This window comes from Saccopteryx bilineata, chromosome 2 (assembly GCF_036850765.1).
Source record: "Saccopteryx bilineata isolate mSacBil1 chromosome 2, mSacBil1_pri_phased_curated, whole genome shotgun sequence".
NCBI classification, from domain to species: Eukaryota; Metazoa; Chordata; class Mammalia; order Chiroptera; family Emballonuridae; genus Saccopteryx; species Saccopteryx bilineata.
The window spans coordinates 144,131,727-144,149,771 of NC_089491.1; the positions used below are offsets into that span (position 1 = coordinate 144,131,727).

General features: G+C 37.8%; 1 protein-coding gene across 2 annotated transcripts in view; it reads left to right on the forward strand.

Moving 5' to 3' along the window:
- Nucleotides 1-18,045, forward strand: part of LRRK2 (leucine rich repeat kinase 2) — a 158,777-nt gene that overhangs the window by 27,651 nt on the left and 113,081 nt on the right. For both annotated transcript variants that reach the window (XM_066258115.1, XM_066258116.1), the window contains 3 exons: nt 42-171; nt 2,615-2,739; nt 7,361-7,473. In XM_066258115.1, coding sequence (XP_066114212.1) covers nt 42-171; nt 2,615-2,739; nt 7,361-7,473 — 368 coding nt within the window. The remainder of the gene's footprint in view (nt 1-41; nt 172-2,614; nt 2,740-7,360; nt 7,474-18,045) is intronic.

Genomic DNA, 18,045 nt, shown 5'->3' on the forward strand with positions numbered 1-18,045 from the left:
TGTGCACACATGGCTACAAGTAACATTAAAACATCTTGTAGTTAGTTTCAGAAATATCCTGTTATCAAAAGGAATATACCTGAACGTGTTGGAGTTAATGCAGAAGCATATACATTCGCCTGAAGTGGCAGAAAGTGGCTGCAAAATGCTCAATCATCTTTTTGAAGGAAGGTAATATAGATTTATGAACTTATGCAGAATACATAATATTGGACAAGGTAGAATATCAATATCTCAAGCATATTTCTAAACATGAAAAGGAAAACAAGGCATTTGAAAATTGGAACACCGAATATTATAATCTCATGTCATGATATCATAGACTTATTTTATCTGAATATTGAAAGGGATGGTAGAGATTGTAGAAATATGTCACTGATTTGCTTTTGTGCTTAATGCTTCCTGTTTACGTCTTGCCAAATTGCAGTTACACAGCACATCACCTTAAATAGTTGTTCAAATTATTGTGTGTGAAAGGTATAAAAGTTCAAATCAGGATATGGCTTCTAATTGTTGTTTTTTCACAACTAATATTTGTGATTGCTGCTTCTTTTGAATTAACTTTGTCTTCTCTTCCTGCTCATTCCTTAGTTGGGGAAAGTTTATTCTTGTAGTCCAGGTCTGGGTATGTTAAGATTACATGACTGGCTAGTGACATAACAGAGACCAGATCTGGGTGGGTGAGGGTTGCCAGGACATGCTCGGTGCCCTTTTGCATGCTGTTATGTCAAAGAATGTGAGGTAGCTTTGTCATAGTCTGAGTAAATTTCAAACAAAAAGAAAAGAAAAACATATGTGCCATAAACACTATTTTGTGTCCTGGCTTTTCCACTAATTTGAGCCAAATATTTTGTTTTTAAACTTTAGGAGCCTCATTGATAAAGAGGGATAAGTAATAGCATCATAAATTATATGTGTGTAATTGCATGAATTAATTTTTAAAAAGGGATTAAGATAATCCCTGGTGCGTTTTAAGCACTCAGTAAATCAGAGCTATTATTATTAATGCTGCTGTTATATTTGAATAAATGACTTGCATACAGCATGAGGAATTGTATGTAGCAACCATCTCTACAGACTTATAAGGAATGGGGTTATATCACTTTTATCATCAGTCTAGTAATCTACTTATGTTTATATATATATATATATCATATTTTTGAGTTTTATTTCTCTCATCTAAATGTTGCTCTTGAACATAAAAATGAAGTTCATTCTAAATGGTCTTTATGGTCCTGGAAGTGTGTGAATTTTTATAAAAGAGATGAAAGCACAGTACAATAACCTGCATTCAAGATTCTGTAGATTCTGGGCAATTAATATTTCTGGCTATTTTCTCATATGTAACAAACATACTAATCTAGTCCTGGGGATTCAGAGTTAACTGTGACGGCATGCCTGCTGCTGAAAATGCACTGTCTATTTGGGGAGACTGATGTGTTAACAGATAGTTACAGTACAGGGTGATACTGCAATGGCAGTAATGTGTAAAAGGCACACTGGTAAGAGCCCACCTGGGGTCACCACAGCAACAAAGAAGGGTGTATTTAAACTGGAACTCTAAGGTGGAAAAGAAAGACTATATCTCAGTGACCATGGAACCATGCAAAGCGAGAACATGGTTCATTTTACTGAATACTACTTGGCCTTAAGAAAGAGTGCAATCTTACCATCTGTGACAGCATGGATGGACCTAGGGGGTGTTATGCTAAGTGAAATAATACGGCGAATGACAGATACCATATGATTTCACTTGCATGAGGACTCTAAAGAACAAAATAAACAGAACAGAAACAGACTCATAGACACAGAGAACAGACTGATGGTTGCTGGAGAGGAAGGGAGTTAGGGGACTGGGTGGAAAAGGTGAAGGGATTGGGAAGTACAGATTGGTAGTCACAAAATAGTCATGGGATATAAAGTACAGAATAGGGAATGTAGTCAATAGTACTGTAATAACTATGTTTGGTACCAGGTTGGGTACTGGAAATATTGGGAGAACTACTTTGTAAAGTATATGATTACTAATACAGAATAGTATTCAATGTAAACTGTAATTGAAAAAAAGTTAAGAAAGAGAACTGAAATGCCTTAAAGAAATCAGGATTTAAATGCAAACAAAACTAGTTAGAACCGTGTAAGAAGTCCACTGCTATTACTCTGGAACAGGCAGGTGGTCTGATGTAAAGAGCCCTTGCCTGGGGGTCAGATGAGTTTGCATTGTAGCCCTGGCTCTGTACCTTCTAGAGATAGGACCTTGATATTTAACTGCTTTCAGCCTCAGTTCTTTATCTGGAAAGTTGAGATAATAACATCTATTGATACTTTCCAGGGTTGTTGCCATTAACCCATGTGTTGATTGTATGAAAGCTGTTAGTGTTTGAAACTAAGTAAGAGAGTTCCCTGCTTACTGTGAATTCAACTTCTTGAGGTTAAAGTTTAATTAAAGAATAGTTAAAATCATCTATGTTTATATCACTGAATTCAAATGCATTTTCATATAGCCTTTTGTGCACTTTCATACAGCCTGTTTCTGTGCATTAGTTTCAAATTGGTGCTTATACAATGAACTCAGCTTGTATTTTTAATAAGCATTTCAATATTGCATCTCTAGTAATACTTCCCTGGATATAATGGCAGTAGTGGCCCCCAGAATAATAACCGTTATGAAAAGTCACCAGACATCGTTATCAGTGCAGCTGGAGGCACTTCGAGCTATTTTACATTTTATAGTTCCAGGTAAGTTATGTAATTGATTTTGGGAAGAGATAGCGATTTAAGTGGATTTTTGATTTTTAACAAGCATTAACTTTCTAGGCAAAAATTAAAGGATCATTTTCTGCCAAACAAATGCAAATCTTTCCACTAATCCAAAAATAAAAGAAAGTGACATGGAATATTCAGATTGATTTACAAAGAAACTTAATAAGAAAATTCAATGATTTATTTATGCAAAACATAATTACAGTGTAGAGTGTGGAGTTTTACTTCAAAGGAGAGTGTCCATCTCCTTTGAATTATTATTATAATTCTTTTCTATTTCTGTTGGCATCGCTGAGTCCAAATTATTTTTGTTTTTGTTTGTGTCTGAAGTAGAAAGTAGCTAACTTATTTTCACACTTTTTTCTTTTGGCTCTTTTTAGTTTTTTTTACTTTGTTGTTGAATTAATATTTCTCAAATACAGCCATGTGGCTTTTACTCATTAACCTCAGCAACTTCCACCCTCCCCCCTTACCTCCTAGTTACATCTGTTGGGACCTATTTGTCCTTCAGAATCCACTTAAAACAACTGCTCCTGCATTCATTCAACACATATTTATTAAGTGCATCATGTTCTAAACATTGTGATGGTTACAACGGAATGAAAGATAAGTATAAAAAAAGCAAGCATGATTGTACTATTATAGGAGCTGAGAGGTAGATGGATATATGTTAATAATTAATTTTCAGACAGTATGAGAAGAGCTACTATAGATATTTGTATAAAGGCTACGAGGATACTGAGGCATAAATAACTTATTCAGAGAAGTAGGTCAGCGTTTATGATATTGTTGAAGGCGGGGGGGGGGGCAGAGCTGACCTGGAGGAAAGTTCAGCAAGGACATTTGAAGCAGAAGGAGAATGTGCCAGCGTCTGCGGTGGTGGTGAGTGAAGCGTGGAGCAGAGAGTCGGGCCCAGGGGTGACTGGATGTGAAGGGCCTTGACTGCCACACTGAGAAACTTGGGCTTTATTAATAGAGGTCAATTCCAGTTTATTAAAGGTGTTTTCAAACTGTATTGTCAAGACTAGATCTGCAGCCTGTAACAGTGGCCCTGTGCTGTTGAGCGTGAGTGGCAGGAGGTCCATGCTCACAGGGAAATATTGGGCTGGAGGCGATGCTAGTCCTCTGGTGCAACATGGTGGGGGCCCCGCAATGGAGGAGAGGACGGAAGTATAGGGGATACATTTGACGTGACTTTCTGATTATTGCTATCAGGGATATTACTGTTTCTGGTTCTTTAAAATTTCTGTTTTTTTGAAGCCAGTTTTTTTCCTTTTTAAATGAAATCCTCATAAACCTAACACTATTTATCATCATATAGGTGTTTTATATTTCTGAATATGAGTATTGTCAGTAATAGAATATAAGTATTTTCTAGGACAGATGTTTATGCAGTCATTTATTTTTAATCTTCTGGTACCTTGACCAAAAAATAGTTTTTTAATAAATATGCTTTGAATTGAATCATAGTGTCCCATTCATGGTTGTCAACTTTTGAGATATAATTTAACAGGGATAATTTTGCTCAAAAAAATATTACTGTTTTTAAAAATTTTGTTTTTAGATTGCAAAAATAAAGAGAAAACGAAACCCTTTTGATTATCCTGCAAAGTGTCAGCCTTATTATTTTGAAGGTGGACTTCAGTTTCAAAGATTAACCAAAAGACATTTAGAAGTAGATCTTTTAGTTAATAAAATCATACTCTTTTAGATCAAAACAAGTTTCAAATATGATTTTTCTTTTACTGTTCTTAGATTGACCCTGAAGCGGCATTGCTAGTCAATAATCATTTAGATGTGGTAAATGGTGTAATTAAATGATCAATTAACAATGATATTTAGATATATTAAACATGTGCCTTTAAAAATAATTTTATAATTTTATGATTGTGCTTATATATGAAAATACATATTAATGAATAGACACATTTTATAAGTCTGTCAATATATAAATACATTTTTCTATTAGGTAAAAAAAGGTTTAACCCTCTGCTTTACTACCATGTCATATTCACGTTATACCACACCATGCCACATCATACCTTACTGTTGCCTAACATACCATTCTATATGTCACTTAGTAACTATGGTATCAGTGCCCCAGTAGTTCTGAGGTTGAATATACTTCTGATTTGAATGTGTTAAGTTGAGGTGCTTCTAAGTTATCTGGATGTACATGTACCCATTTATTAACTAGACCGTATTGAGATTTCCTTAACTGTAACCAAGTTGTTTATTACAGCAAATATGTATAATTTCGACATCCAATTTAAGACCATGTCTTGCATCTGGTGTTAGGGCTCTAAGTTTCTTTCAGTAGTACTGTTCAAGTCTTTTATTTTTTTATGTATATACCAATAATTTATTGAAGTGATTGAGCCAGTTGCTTAAAAAAATAATACTCAAGACCCAGTGTAAAATTCTTTAAGAAGGGGCATAGGCAAATTGGAAAATGTGCAGAAGATAGTGATTAGAAGCATAACATCACTTCCACAAGATAAGAGGAGTCGAATGTGTGTAATCTGGAGAAGGGGTGACTCAGGAGGCTACAAAAATTAGGTTTAAATCCCCTCATTTGTAGCTAATAACAGTAATACCTAATGACATGAGGGACTCAAAGTGTATCAGGTATTATTTGAAGTGCTTTATGTATATTATTAACCCTTTAAGTTCTTACAGAAACCCATAAAGCACTTACTACTTTTTGTTGTTGTTGCCCTTTTACAGATGATGCAACTGAGTCATAAAATGCAGAGATTTTAAGGTCACAGCTTACATAATGGAGCCAGATATTCAATCTATGCAGCCTGACTCCAGAGTAGGCACTTTAAAATACACATTTGTGTAACAAAAGTGTATTGAACAACAGCTGTATCTAAAGCAATTTGCTTGCAACTTTTGGAGGTCTGGGGATGATGAAGTTATGGATTCGGCCCTTGTTAAGTTTGCAGTTCATACAATTTAAAGGACTATTATATGGGAAGGAAATTATATCCATTCTGCACAGTAGAACCTCAAGTGATGTAACAACAACCAAGGATGAAATTTTTGGAAATGCTCATTTGGTCTTTATATAAGAAAGGTGTTTAATAAGACTTGTTACATGTGGCATGAAGTTTTTACTACTCAATAGGCCTGCTTTTTTTGTGGTCATACCTGCTTGTGACATAATGGGCAGCCTCAAAAGTTAATGTAGTCTTGGTCACTGAAAATGAGTAAAAGAGAGTTTAAGTGATTTGCCCAAGGTCACACAGCTATAGTGAATGTCAGAACCTGTTTGAATAAATTTTAAAATAAGAACTGAAAATTCCAGGAGTCTGGTCCAGCCTGGCTTATTCACTGTGGCATTCCCAACATGTAGGAAAATTTTCTGATACCATAGTTACTAATTGTTAATTAACATTTGTATTTTTGTTAAAGAAAAAGAAAAGTTAGGTACAACCCATTTATAGGTTATCTTAATAGATATTTTAAAATGAGAGATTTAAAGTAATTGGCTTATTGATAATTATTTCTTTTTATATTAATTTATTTAAGTCAGAGGTGGGGAAGCAGAGACAGACTTCCGCATGCACCTAGAAAGGGATTCACCTAGCAAGCCCCCTACCAGGCAATACTCTGCCCTTCTAGGGCCACTGCTTGCTGCTTGGCAACTGAGCTGTTTTAGTGCCTGAGGCCAGGCTATGGAGCCATCTTCAGTGCCTGGGGCCAACTTCCTCAAACCCAGCCATGTCTGCGGGAGAAGAGAGAGGGAAAAAGAGAGAGAGAGAAGGGGTGCAAAAGCAGATCTGGTCACTTCTCCTGTGTACCCTGACTGGGAATCGAACCTGGGACTTCCACACACCAAGCCAACGCTCTATTGCTGAGGCAACCCGCCAGGACTTAATAATAATTTCTGTAGTCTTTGGTTTTGGAAACATCATTCATTTATAATAATTTTACTTCATTTTCTGTTGTGTAACCAAGTTTTCAACTTCCAGTTTTTTTCCAACAGTTTGGGATAGTTCAGCTACAATGTAGCTTAATAAGGCATATGTTTCCCTTAAATAACAATACTGTTTTTCAGCCTTAGAGGGTTTTCCAGATAACTATATGCTCCTTGCCAGCATAATAATAAAATGCAAATCTTTTTGTTCTTTAGACTGTGATTTCAGCTGCTCCTTTGTGCCTACATTTTATATCTGTCCTTTTTTGTTGTTCAAATAACTTTCAGCTTTTCTCTAGTGGTCTATTGTTGCACAGAAGTCTCCTAGCTCCTTGGATGAGTGCAGCCTACTCAAACAAAAAAGATTGTTACAGAAAATTCCTCCACCAGAAAGAACTCCTTGCTACTTTTTATTCAGCAAATATGTGTACTCACTGTACTTATTTTATATTAAGTAATGAATTATTTGTATAAATTTCTAAACTAGGGTAAAGGTTTTCTTCTTTGATAAGAAAACAGGTATTGGGAAAAAATACAACATGTGTATTGTTGGGTTATTTATGGTCGTTCCTAACAAGTGACAATCTGTTCAATTTAAATCTTTACAAGAAAAGCATGCGTATATGTATATATTTATCTGTGTATATATTTTTGCATTTATTCTGCATTTAGGCATGCAAGAAGAATTCATAGAAAATACTGAATATCAACACAAGCTAAATATGGTTACAAAACAGTGTTTCAAGAATGATATTCACAAAGTGCTGCTAGTATCTTTAAACAGGGTATGTACAATATAGATTTTCTGCCTTTATACTGTTAATCAGAATATGAAATTTGGGGATATGGGGCATTTTTTTTTCTTTTTAAAGTAATTTTATTTTTTTAATGGGGCGACATCAATAAATCAGGATACATATATTCAAAGATAACAAGTCCAGGTTATCTTGTCGTTCAATTATGTTGCATACCCATCACCCAAAGTCAGATTGTCCTCTGTCACCTTCTATCTAGTTTTCTTCGTGCCCCTCCCCCTCCCCCTTTCCCTCTCCCTCTCCCCCCTCCCCCCGTAACCACCACTCTCTTATCAATGTCTCTTAGTTTCACTTTTATGTCTATGGGACAATTTTTAGTTCAAGTTTTCTATTTTCTCTTTGCTTTGACAGTAGGAAGTTATGTGATAAGATGATAGTAGGGATGTAGGGGTGAAGATTGGGCCATGCCTGCGGAGATAAGTTTACTACTATGAGCTACAACTATTCACTGGGAGTGTACCACCAACTACTGACTTGGACACATTCTTTTGATGGCTAGTAACATAAAGTCACTCATGTTTGCCCAACTAGAAGAGCTGGATGAACAGCTAAGCCTCGTGAGCCATGTCAGGAGCTATGGCTGCTGTTCTCTCTGTCTCCCCTCCCGGCTGTTTGTCTTTCTTTTCTGGTCCCCTTCTGAAAGGTTCAGCCTGTGATGACACACGGGGCACAACATGAAAGTCTTCTCTGATTGCCTTTGCTTGACTCCATGGCTTTCCTTAGAGACAGCCTCTGAGGGGTGCAGTGCGCATTGTTTCTTCCCATTTTTAGGTAGATAAATATCTATGTATGTTTGTGAGAATATAATTAATACAATCAATAATTACACTAAGTATAAAAAGAGGAGAAGAGTGAAATTATGTTCATATTGTACAAGGCAGACATATTGATGGAATTAAGATGGTTTGGAAGTTTCACATAATATAAATGTTTTTTTGTTTTGTTTTTTTATAAAAGATGTAAAAGGAAAGCAGTAAAGAATGATTAGGGTTAATGTTTTTATGAAAGAAAGAGAGCCGTCAAGGCCATTAATGGAAATGATTCCATGTGATTTAGTATACTTTGAAAAATGAGCTGAATTAATTAGAATCTACAGAGAGATCGCCTTTACAAATTCAATTTCAAATGAACTTTATCATGCAGTTGTCTATGATATATTTCAGTCATTTGTCCTCAAACCTTAATATGATTCTCGAATATAGCCATATAATATGTTGAATTTGATACCAGGGATATTTGATGAAAGTAAGTATGTGGGAGGAACTGGGTAGGCCCTGGGAAGACAAAAACGAGTATGTTTGGTACCCTCTCTCAAGGATTTCAAAATCTAGCAAGGGAAATAAAGCCATGCATAAAACCAGTCGTTCTACATTAGCATTTATGAGCTGTACTAGCTTTATGAACGGTATTCTAGGAACATGGAGGAGGCAGCAGTTCATTTTATTCCTGGTATGTGGTTTGGGAAGCAGGATGTACTAGAAAAGCCTTAAGATGTCTCTGATTTTAGTTAGCCCCTGTTTTCTAATGTTACTGAGTATGAGTGTGATATAGTTGAAGGAGTCAGGAGTCAAGAGACCCTGACCAGTAGGTACAGTGATGCCAAGAAAATCAGTCAGCTCCCAGGTCTTACCTTTTTTTTTTAATGCCAATATCTGAGTAATGACACACAGCAAGTATCTCGCTAAACAGTGACTGTCATTTGAGGGTAAAGAGTTAAGTTCATGTGGAAACAGAGGAATCATGTTTTCTTTAAAAAATATCTCCCCTGTGTTATGTCTCTGATCCTTCCCCATGGTTAATAAAAATGCTTTCAAAAATAAATGTAAATATTTCTTTAGATCTTAAATTCTGTGATTGCATGTCTCCTGAATAAAAGTTACAAAGCATCAGAGAGTTTAGGTCCAAATACTGCGGACACAGTGAAATGAATTATCATTAAAAAGATGTCTATTCTTGGGGAGCAGAATTCCAAACAAGTTGAACGATGATTTACAGGGCAAAGTCCATAGACTTTGATTTATTAAAGCGAATCAATGTTTGGATATATATTGGATATATAAAATTACAGGGACAGCCAGGCTGAAGTTGAAATCTGTCGGGGACATTGATTGTTCCATTTATGCCTGATCCTTTTAGCTTTTTCTACACATGAAAACTTCCAGTCACCTGCTCCAGAGAGATCTGTTTGCCCGGTATTGTTTCTTGAAAACAAAGTGAAAATAGAACTCCCTGCATGCTGGCTGGGTGTACTTTGTATGCAGTGACATTGCTACTGGCTTTCGCCAGGGGACATATAAGAGTCAAATTAATCTTCTGATTAAATGGACACAAACCAAAGAGCCTGTGTGCTTTAGAGAAACCTTGAAGCAAAATGTACCCAGTTTAAATATTGAAGATACTTATTTCAATAGTAAATAATATGTAGGGGGAAAAGGAGCCCATTTACAAAAGTAGTGATAACAAAAGGAAATCATGTAAAACAAAAGTCAAAAAAAGTTCACAGGATTAAAGGAAACTACGAAACTCAACTGAGAGGTACATTAGAGTTGAACATATGAAAATTTAGACCGTATTTTCTGATAAAATTACTAATTTAAAAAATAAAAATTGATCTATAGAAACCCTTAAGAAAAATAACAGTAGTTTCAGGAACAAGATAAACTGGTATAAAATTTTGAGAAAATTAATTGAATAACTAATATGCATGAATAACTAGTAGAATTTTGAAAAATAGGATAATTAATATGGCCCAATTCCAACATATAATACAATGTATTATAAAATGTTAGTAATTAAAATAGTGTGACATTGGCATTGGAAGGCAGAAATGAGTGTCACATAATAGTGATTTAGGAAGTAGGCTCAAATGCAAATGCTCAACTTATCTATGATATTTATATAAGAAAATAGTTGTGTTGGAATAACTAACTCTGCAGCCATTTTAGGAAGGCAAAAGAAGATTCATATTTACTTTACTCCTTCTGCCAAAACTCATTACAGATGGATGATATTTGAAGGTAAAAATAAACATATGGAAAGAGTCTGTGGTGGTGAACACACAATGCAATATACAGGTGATGTATTACAGAAATGTGCACCTGGAATCTATAGAATTTATTAACCAATGCCAACCCAATAAATTCAATAAAAATTTTAAAAAAGGAAAAGGGTCTAAGTATAATCATTCTTAAAGAAATGAAAATTAAAATTTTAATTTGTGGGTAAGCTTAGTAATACCTATCAAAATTTAAACAGACATGTTTTCTGACGAGAAGTTCTGCTCTAAGAATTTATATGAAGTACATATAAATTTTGCCTTCCTAAAATGGTTTTGTGTACAAGTACACAAAGGTTTTTTTTATGCAGGAATGTTCACTGTGGCATCATTTGTAAAAAGAAAAATGTGTCCACAAACTGCATCTTTATGTGGAAATCACTAGTGCTGTTTGCCAAACATTGTCAGTTCTTCACCTCTTGGTGATTCTGGCATGGTAGGTATGGACCCTTGTGGAATTAAGTTGGCTCATGTATCTAGGTTTGGCCAAGGAGTAGGAAGTGGAGGACTTTTACCACCATTTCTGGGCCAAACGTTTAATTGGGATTGAGACAGTATTCTGAACACCTGCCCAGGCATGATGATCTGCGGCGTTTGCAATGGCACTTGCTTCCTCAGCAGAGGTCCCTGAGTGACTGTGATGAGCAGAGCCCCTCTTCTGTGCTGTGACACACATGAAGCTGGAGTGAGAATTAAACTTTTTCTATTTGCAGCCTATGAAATTTTTGGCTTGTTATTACAGCTTAATTTAATCTATCCTGAAAATCCAAAGCCTATCAACAGATCCTAATTAAATAAATTATACTGCTTCCAAATTCCATATGTAATTCTATGTAGAGACTAAAAACAACTAGTTCAGACTCTTCTTGCATTTCTGTGGAAAAATCTCCAATTTTCCATGAGTGTGAGCACATCTCCAAGGTAACTCAGTTTTTTCTTTTATGTGTTAACATTGTGCACACTATTTGATAAAATTAGTGTATTTTCTTTTATGTCTTCAGCTCCCTTTATAGCTTTGACTGTACCAAATTTTCTGATAGTTAAGTTTTTGAGCAATGGAATTAAGAGATCTGTGTTTGAATCTGGCTCTGGCCCTGCAGAGTAATGTACCCTGGACAAATTACTTCAAGTCTCAGTTTCATTGTCTCTAAAACAGGGTTGATAAACATTTTTTCACTTAGGGTTTCTTGAAGATTTTTTTTCTGAGATAATTGATGTAAAGTACTCAGTACAATGGTTGGCACGTAATATGTACTCAATAAATGTTAATTTTTGTTAAATTTTACATTGACCTTTTATAATATTTATGTTCAGGTCTATAACCATATTTTCTAAGTTTGTTTACAGCTTATTCTTATAGTTACATGGGTTTAATGCTCACAGCAAGTCCCTTTTTTTTTTCCTGTATTTTTCTGAAGCCAGAAATGGGGAGAGACAGTCAGACAGACTCCCGCATGTGCCCGACCGGGATCCACCCGGCACGCCCACCAGGGGGCAACGCTCTGCCCACCAAGGGGCGATGCTCTGCCCCTCCGCGGCGTAGCGTGTTGCGACCAGAGCCACTCTAGCGCCTGGGCAGAGGCCAAGGAGCCATCCCCAGCGCCCGGGCCATCTTCGCTCCAGTAGAGCTTCGGCTGCGGGAGGGGAAGAGAGAGACAGAGAGGAAGGAGGGGGGAGGGGTGGAGAAGCAGATGGGCGCTTCTCCTGTGTGCCCTGGCCGGGAATCGAACCGGGACTTCTGCATGCTAGGCCGACGCTCTACCATTGAGCCAAACGGCCAGGGCTAGCAAGTCCTTTTGTTGTAGATTTTTCCATTCATCTTTTAGTTGTCTGACTTTCTATAAAAAAGTATTGACTGAACATTAGAATGTTTTTTATTGGTACTGGTTTTGTTTTATATTTGGATGCTTGGAAAAAATATTATGTCTTGTAAAATATAAAGGTTTTACTATCTTTATTGAAAAATTTGAAGGCATTTCATTATCTTCTAGTACTGAATATTTTAGTGAAGAAGTCTGAATCCTTTTTTTTTTTTTTTTTTTTTGCATTTTTCTGAAGCTAGAAACAGGGAGAGACAGTCAGACAGACTCCCGCATGCGCCCGACCGGGATCCACCCGGCACGCCCACCAGGGGCGACACTCTGTCCACCAGGGGGCGATGCTCTGCCCATCCTGGGCGTCGCCATGTTGCGACCCTCCTGGGTGTCGCCATGTTGCGACCAGAGCCACTCTAGCGCCTGGGCAGAGGCCACAGAGCCATCCCCAGCGCCCGGGCCATCTTTGCTCCAATGGAGCCCTGGCTGCGGGAGCGGAAGAGAGAGACAGAGAGGAAGGCGCGGCGGAGGGGTGGAGAAGCAAATGGGCGCTTCTCCTATGTGCCCTGGCTGGGAATCGAACCCGGGTCCTCCGCACGCTAGGCCGACGCTCTACCGCTGAGCCAACCGGCCAGGGCCGAATCCTTTTTTTTTTTAATGATGTATTTTTACCTATCTGCTCAAAGGAATATTTTTCATGAAACACAGCCACTTTGTTAGGCTATATCTTATTATTAGACCCAGACTATGGTATCTTCTTTCTAGTTGCACAGTCAGCCATTTTTCCCCCCCTGGAAAGTCTTCCCTGAACTGCATGCAGTTGGCTTAGCTGGAAGCTGGGTAAAAGGCTAGCCTTGAGCTGGCTAGCCCTCTCATCAGAGAAACCATTTCAGTTATTTATGCAGGTATTCTCTGAAAATTCTTAGACTATTGTGGAGCACTGGTGACAGGATGCTTCTAATTAATGTTTGTAGGTGTCCTTCCTTTGACACTTCCAAAAATTTCACTTGGTCAACATTTGCTATGTATAAACTAGTAAATTAATTTTCATCCCCATTTGAACTATATAATGAAATAAATCACTATTTTTTTTTAATTTTAAGATTTTATGTAGATAACTAACTTTAACAGGGTGACACTGATCAATAAGAGTATATAGGTTTCAGGTAAACATTTGTATATCATTTGAACTGTTGATTATGTTGTATGCCCATCACCCAAAGTCAAATCATTTTCCTTCACCTTATATTTGTCCCACTTTACACTCTTTCACTCACCCCCTCCCCTGTCCCATTTTCAAGATATAAGTGAAAAAGTCCATCATAGGTTTGTAAATGTCATAAAAATATATATATATGTGTGTGTGTATTTTAAATTTATAAAACTTTCAAAAATTAAATGCCATTTTAAATTATCAAATAGTTTAATATGCAGTAATGCAATATGTTAAATTCTCTTTTTGTGTAGACAAATCATAGATTTTTTATTGCAAGTCACTAGTCATCATTGAATTGAATCTGAACTCTGTAGAAATGAATGGACCTCAAGGATGCAGAACCACTAATTGAGTAGAACTTGTTAGAAGTGATGGTATTAAGGACAAGAATAGGTACTTTATAAATATCAGCTTGATTTAATTGTTAGCACAAAAAATAAGCCTATGATACATTTTGAGTATAGAAGCAGGACCAGCTACATATTAATAGTTTATGGGGCCCACTAAAAAATGAAAATGCAGGATCCCTGCTTAAAATTCTTATTAAGAATTTCAGGATGGTAGCAGCAGAGCATTGAATTGAGTGAGAGCACTTTGAAGCACAGAGCCCTGTGTGAGCTCAGAGGTGCACAGCTGTGAAGCTGGCCCTGCCTAGGAAGCAGGACTGATGCTACTACTAATCAAACAAGGTTTAGAATGAAAGTCTGACTTTTTTGGGGAAAAAAAATAATAAACTTTGTCTTCAAACATCTGTGTCAAGCAAAGAGAAAGATGAGCTAAGACCTTAAGAAAATTTGCATTTGTGCTTTGAGTTATTTGCTCAAATGTTTCTCTGTCTCAAAATTTTTTTTGTTTATAACATAGGGAAAATAATAATGTGTCTATATTATAGAGTTGTTGTGAGGATCAGTTGAGTCAGTATATATGAATTGCTTAAAAGAAGGTCTGGCATATATGCAAGTGCTACTTAGGTGTAGATACTATCATTGTGGTTGTTGCTATTGTTGTTGTGGTGACTTGAAGCCATGGTCAGTGTATGAAATCCCATCCATGAATAGAAGAGTTTAAAGAAAATAACTTTGGACCAAGTTTGGAGTTGAAAGAAGAGATTGTAAAAGAGATGGACAAATGAATGGTTTTAAAGTTTGAGAATAATTAGGGGCTTACTGTGTCATGGCAATTAAGGGAGGAAAAAGCAGCAATTCAGTCATTAAAGGACTTTTCTTCTTTGAATGGTTTTAATTCAAAGTGGTCAGGACAGAGGTCTGATTATATGAGATGAAGGGGTGGGGAGAATATGGAGTTAGTGGGTATAGACTTTTCTATTAATTAGTTTGGAAATAAAGGAAAAGTAGGTAGCTTGATGGAATGGAAGACCAACATAAGAATATTTTTATAAGTGACTCTCCCACTTAGAAGTACTTTTTATCAGAAGAGAATGTTAGTCCAAGGTCTGAACTGTGGCCATCAGTCAGTGTTTATTGCACAATTAGTTATCTCATTTCATCCTCAAAAGAGCCCAGCATTATTGGGATCATTTTATTTATTTATTTATTTATTTTCAATTACAGCTGACATTTGATATAATTTTGTAATAGTTTCGGGCATACAGCATAGTGGTTAGACAGTCATAATTTACAAAGTAATATCCCCAATATTTCTTTTGTGTGTGTGTGTGACAGAGGCAGAGAGAGAGAGAGAGACAGATAGAGGGACAGATAGGGACAGACAGACAGGAAGGGAGAGAGATGAGAAGCATCAATCCTTTGTTGCAGCTCCTTAGTTGTTCATTGATTGCTTTCTCATATGTGCCTTGACTGGGGGACTACAGCAGAACAAGTGACCCCTTGCTCAAGCCAGCGATCTTTGGGCTCAAGCCAGCAACCATGGGTCATGTCTGTGATCCCACACTCAAGCTAGTGACCCTGCACTTAAGCTGGTGAGCTTGTTCTCAAGCCAATAACCTAAGGGTTTCGAACCTGGATCCTCTGTGTCCCAGTTTGATGCTCTATCCACAGCGTCACTGCCTGGTCAGGCTATGCCCGATATTCCAAGTCCCAGCTGGCATAAAGAACACTTTATGTTTTTTGTTTGTTTGTTTGTTTTTTGTATTTTTCCGAAGCTGGAAACTGGGAGGCAGTCAGACTCCCGCATGCACCCGACCGGGTTCCACCCTGCATGCCCACCAGGGGGAGATGCTCTGCCTGTCTGCAGTGTTGCTCTGTTGCAACCAGAGCCACTCTAGCGCCTGAGGCAGAGGTCATGGAGCCATCCCCAGCGCCCAGGCCAACTTTGCTCCAATGGAGCCTTGGCTGCGGGAGGGGAAGAGAGAGACAGAGAGGAAGGAGAGGGGGAGGGGTGGAGTAGCAGATGGGCGCTTCTCCTGTGTGCCCTGGCCGGGAATTGAACCTGGGACTCCTGCACGCCAGGCCGATCCTCTACCACTGAGCCAACCGGCCAGGGCTAAGAACACTTTAGATGAGAGGAAGCTGAGGCAGATACTGAGCCATCCCTCTAACTTCACTTTGAAGGATTTTGAATTTTTTTTATATTCAATAACACCTTCTGAGTAAATACCACTTGTGAAAAAATATTATGTAATTAATTTTTATGGTCCTCAAATTTATGGAGCTGTTAAATGACAAGACAGAATTTAAATCTAAATTTAATTGCCTCTAAAGCTGATATTCTTTTAATACCAATAGATTTGTTAAGATGGAAACAATGGGCCCTGACCACTTAGCTCAGTCATGTAGACAGACTAGCATTGTCCCTGATGATCCAGGTGACAGATTCAGTCCCCGGTCATGGCACGTACAGGAAAGAACCAATGAATGCACAACTAAGTGGAACAACAAATGAATGCTTCTCTCTCTCTCTCTCACACACACACACACTCTCTCTCTCTCTCTCTCTCTCTCTCTCTCTCAAAGCAGTAACAATAATAATAAAAAAATATGGAAATAATGACAGGAAAAAGTCCAAGGGAGGCAAAGATATGAGTGCCTTATTGAAATGATAATGAGGTGATGTTCCAGATGAGCAGTGAGGCCGTGAAGGTGAGAATCTAGGTATTTCCATTACAAGCATTTTTTTTGCCATAAACATCTTTGGTGCAAGCATTTTTTGCTGTGCGACAAATTTGGTGCTAAGGCAATTTCTCCAAGGTAAAACATTGGTTGATAGTTCAGTCTACAGTTGACCAGACTTAATGTACTTAAGCTAGTTGTCAGTTTGGTTTTAATTCTCCACTGACTAAATTCTTGTGGTATTCCATTTTTATGTTCTATAAATATTTGCCCTTATAATGGTCTCTAGAGTTAGCAGTAGACATAGTGATCCTAAAATAGTCTATGATAAATACTACATATGAAGCCAGACTACAAACCTGTGTGTCTAGCCAGACTGCATACTGTATTAGAAAATGGACATGGACAAGAGTGTGGTGCATACCGGGGGAAGGGAAGGGAAGAGGGGAAGGGGGTTGGGGTAAGGGGAGGGGCACAAAGAAAACCAAATACAAGGTGACGGAAGACAATTTGACTTTGGGGGAAAAAAAAGAAAATGGAAATATAGTTTGCAAATCCTTTGGTGAACATGGTAATCCCTCCCACCTGTCAAAACCAAAAGTTCACCAAGCTGTGGTGAATAGGAAATATGTGGCTACTAATTAACCACAGTTTTCAGAACATTAATTATTGATTCTTTAGTGGGAAACTGATACTTCTCTTAAGGAAGGAAGAGATAGTAGTAAACGTGAAAAAGTACGATGCTAAACAAGGAGAATCACCAAGCCAAAAAAGAGAAAAGTATAATACTGTGAAGGAAAGACTTCCAAAACAGTGTATTTTCATTTTTTCAATAAAGTTTTTTAAATTAATTTTTATGTGGTATTAGTTCTTTCTAATGTCTCTTTTATTTTCTCTTGAATGACAAAATTTTCATATGGTCATTCAACTGTGTCATTAAAATGTTTGCAGCATTTATAACAGGGACTGGGAAACTTTTTGGCTGAGAGAACCATGAATGCCACATATTTTATTTTATTTTATTTATTTATTTATTGTATTTTTCTGAAGCTGGAAACGGGGAGAGACAGTCAGACAGACTCCCGCGTGCGCCCGACCGGGATCCACCCGGCACGCCCACCAGGGGCAACGCTCTGCTCACCAGGGGGTGATGCTCTGCCCCTCCGGGGCATCGCTGCTGCGACCAGAGCCACTCTAGCGCCTGGGGCAGAGGCCAAGGAGCCATCCCCACCGCCCGGGCCATCTTTGCTCCAATGGAGCCTTGGCTGTGGGAGGGGAAGAGAGAGACAGAGAGGAAGGAGTGGGGGTGGAGAAGCAAATGGGCGCTTTCCCTATGTGCCCTGGCCGGGAATTGAACCCCGGTCCCCCCGCACGCCAGGCCGACGCTCTACCGCTGAGCCAACCAGCCAGGGCCACCACATATTTTAA